The sequence below is a fragment of the Frieseomelitta varia genome, unplaced genomic scaffold (assembly GCF_011392965.1).
Source record: "Frieseomelitta varia isolate USP_RPSP 00005682 unplaced genomic scaffold, Fvar_1.2 scaffold_466, whole genome shotgun sequence".
Lineage (NCBI taxonomy): Eukaryota > Metazoa > Arthropoda > Insecta > Hymenoptera > Apidae > Frieseomelitta > Frieseomelitta varia.
In genome coordinates, this window is record NW_025110219.1 from 40,412 (window position 1) to 43,936 (window position 3,525).

Consider the following 3,525-nt stretch of genomic DNA (forward strand, 5'->3'; position numbering starts at 1 on the left):
AAAAAAAAAAAAAAAAAAAAAAAAAAAAAAAAAAAAATGAAAAGCGCAGAGAAATGTTACAAATATTATTAACAACAATTATATAATTATAAATTTTAAGGAAACAATCACAAATATTATTTCTGAAAATTACAAATTATCAATTTTGAACAATTATAAATATTACTTCTGCCGTGAAATTTCCGATTATTTGCACTAACCTCGATACAGTAAATAGATTTGTGAAAATACATCAAGTTCTTTGTGGATCGCAGTCAACTGCGTAAATTGAAATCGTGAATACGACGGTCCTACTATAATTACATCTTAACGTCCTAAATTTATAAATAGACGTTTATGTGTTTCTTCTTCAACGACTGAAGGGTGCAAAAGTCCACGGAGTGCGTACAATAATCAAAAATATATAAAATATCGAGTACTTTTTATACTTAGACTATCTCTATCGTTTTATAAAAATACAAAAATTCGCTTCTCGTTCGACTTCTGTCAAAGTCAACTATACAACGTTGGTAAATTATTGAGATGTTCCTTCCAAAAGAACCCGATTCACGTCCAAAACATCAAGCTCTTCAAAGGGAAGAAGAAAGGTGTTTCGCTAATTTCCTTGTTCCCTGTAATTACTCGCACAAAGCAAAAAATATATTATCTTCTCAAGCAGAACGCACTTGGCAATGACTGAGAATTCATTCGATGATGTTTATCGTTAAGGACCCCTTAAATCTCAAATCTCGATTTGCATCTGGTATTTAAGTTGACGACGGCAAATTTGAAGGGTGCGTTGTGTTTTCTTTGCTATGGTAACGTTCTTACATAACTTAAAATTCTTTTGTTTTCTGTCTACATACAAGTGTGATTAATGCCTTAGTTGGCTGCAAACAGCTGAAGCATTAGCATTATAAGAAACAAAGTTATTGTACATTTAAGCATTTTTTGTCAAATATAGACCTGACGGAAAGTAAGTTTGACGTAATTGATCTTTCATTTTATGAATGATTATTTTTTAATTTCATTAGTAGGTTAATGATTCGCAGGTTATTTTCACACATTTTTTTTCTTGACAATAAGTACCTTTTATTTATAGTATGCCGAAAACTAGAAAGCTACAAGTATCCGACAGGTTACACATTTACAAAAGAAGAATGGAAGGAAAAAGTTTGCAACAAATTGCATATGAGTTTAGAATATCGAAAGAAGGTGTTAGAAAAATATGACAAAAATTACAAAAGACAGGTAAACCTGAAAATTCGGTGAGATCGAGTAGAAAAAGGAAAACAATTGCTCGCGAAGATCGGCTAATCGCTAAAGTAAAAAAAAATCCGTTCATTACAGCACAACAAATTAAAAAAAAAAAATGTTATCTACCAATATCGATCACGCAAATCAAATCTCGCATTAATGAAAGCAATATTTATGGACGGATATCTAAAAATAGACCATACATTTCAAAAGTAAATGCACTGAAACTTCTAAATTTTGCTAAAGAACATTACAATAAGTCGATTTCATTTTGGAAATCAATAATTCGAAGTGATGAATCGAAATTTGAATTGAATTCAAACAAAAGGAAAAAATATGTATGGAGGAAAAAGGGCGAACGCTTTCAAACAGATAACTAATAACACCCACTGTCAAACACGGTGGTGGGAATATAATGATATGGGGTTGTTTCAATGAACACCCAAGTAGGAAATTTATCTATTATTGATGGAAGACTGACTGCTGCCAAATATATTGAGTTATTAAATAAAAATTTATTTCAATCAATTGAAAAATTTGGAGTCGACAGGGCCTATTTGTTTCAACATGATAACGACCTGAAACACACAGCAAGAATAATTAACAAATTTTTCGAAGAAAACAGTACTTCTATTCTCCCTTGGCCACTTCAGAGCCCGGATTTAAATCCTATAGAGCATCTATATGGGATGAACTTGAGCGACAAATTCCAAAAAAATCAGTCAACTTAATTACCGTTACGATGAAGTACAAAAATTTATTATTTTTACTTTGTTTCATTTACTGTTTACGTTCATTTATTATGTATCGCCTCTGTTATAGTTGCGACAATGAAGCAAATGACTTTGTTCCTGATTCAAATATCGTTTACAAATTTTTTAGCTTAAATTTCCCGAAAAGATCAAGCGTATATCAACTTAAATACCGATACGCCGACTCTATATGTATCTTTACCTCGATGTTTCGAACTCCGACCGGCGTTCGTCTCGGAATTTTTGCAAGCGTCCGCGAGCCTAAGCATCCCCGACATCTCGAACCATTCGTACTGCGTGTGCTCGCGCCTCGACGCAGTCCGGTGCAACATTCGAAGCTCGAAGCTCCGTCTCTGCTCCCTGAACTGTTTTCTGTCGTTCCTCGGCGACGTCGAGTCTTCCGACGAGCTCGAATTATCGTTCACGCCGTCGGTGATCTGCGGCGTGGACGAAGGCAGCACGTCGTCCGGGGTGAGGTTTTTCGTTAATTCTTCGTGATCCTTGGAATAGACGAAGTTGAAGAGCGAATGCCCCAAGAAATCCGCCTGCAACGTCATTATAATAACAATTTTTTTTTTTATTGCAGCAAAAAATGTCTTCCTTTTTTTCGCAACAAAGCGATTTGATCTCTTTTTTTTTTCTTTTTTTTTTTTTTTCTCAGGGATTGGATATAAGGAATATCTTGAAAATAATTGGGAAGATTTGGCAGCGGTGTAATTTTGCAGAATTACATCTATTTGTAGAATTGTGTCATACTTGTGGAATTGTTTGTTACTCTTTATTTTTTCATTCTGTAATTTATAGAATAACGTATAGAGTTGTTTGCTCGAATCGTCCAATTTTATAGATTTCTGTTCGCTTGATTTTATTTCCCCGATTCGAAAGCGTTTGGAATCAAGTAAACAAAACCGAGCAGTGAGAATGCCACGCAAGAGTTGATCACTTTATTTATCTCGTTAATTGATAGCTTCGTTTAAAAGCTGAACACATATGAAATTCAAGTTCTTTCGCGTCGTATATCTCGCGAATGTTGCGTAGCTTCATCCTTTCGTTTAAAAATTTTTGAAACTCCACGAGTTACCCACGATACTTTACTTAACTTTAACAGACATTCTAGGTACCTCACAATAACTTATTTAATTTTAACTATACAGGTTACTCGCAACTACTTTACTCAAGTTCCAGCCGTTCCACCTCCGTATTGTAAAATACGCGTCAAAGTTAAGCAATTTACATCCAAATTAGTCCAAAATTAAATCGTATAATCGAAGCTCCAACAATCGACCTGAACTCTTTTTCTCATTTTCGAATCTCAATTCCGTCAATTTTCCACGAAATGTTCGTCAGCTTTCAGCTTCCACGAAGAATCCACGCGCTGCGGCCCCGGTCTCCACCACTTCTGCATCTCGGCTCCGGAGAGTTGCGATTTAATCGTGGCCAATGCGGTGCACCACGTCGGCGACGGGGCTCGTTTTCGCCGCGGGGAGTTTCTCCTTGAGAACAATACCGACTGATTGTGAGTATCTCCTTAAAAAAA

General features: G+C 35.3%; 1 protein-coding gene and 1 long non-coding RNA gene across 4 annotated transcripts in view; one reads left to right on the top strand and one right to left on the bottom strand.

Moving 5' to 3' along the window:
- The window catches only part of LOC122532725 (neuronal PAS domain-containing protein 2-like), a 23,558-nt gene that overhangs the window by 7,973 nt on the left and 12,060 nt on the right, over positions 1–3,525 (bottom strand). For all 3 annotated transcript variants that reach the window (XR_006307554.1, XM_043661745.1, XM_043661746.1), the window contains exon 5: positions 2,191–2,533. Coding sequence is in view for 2 of the 3 variants with exons in the window: in XM_043661745.1 (XP_043517680.1) it covers positions 2,191–2,533 (343 nt within the window). In the remaining variant the exon portion in view is untranslated. The remainder of the gene's footprint in view (positions 1–2,190; positions 2,534–3,525) is intronic.
- The window catches only part of LOC122532729, an 8,086-nt gene that overhangs the window by 1,028 nt on the left and 3,533 nt on the right, over positions 1–3,525 (top strand). Inside the window, exon 2 of the long non-coding RNA XR_006307557.1 lies at positions 3,336–3,504. This is a non-coding gene — a long non-coding RNA (uncharacterized LOC122532729). The remainder of the gene's footprint in view (positions 1–3,335; positions 3,505–3,525) is intronic.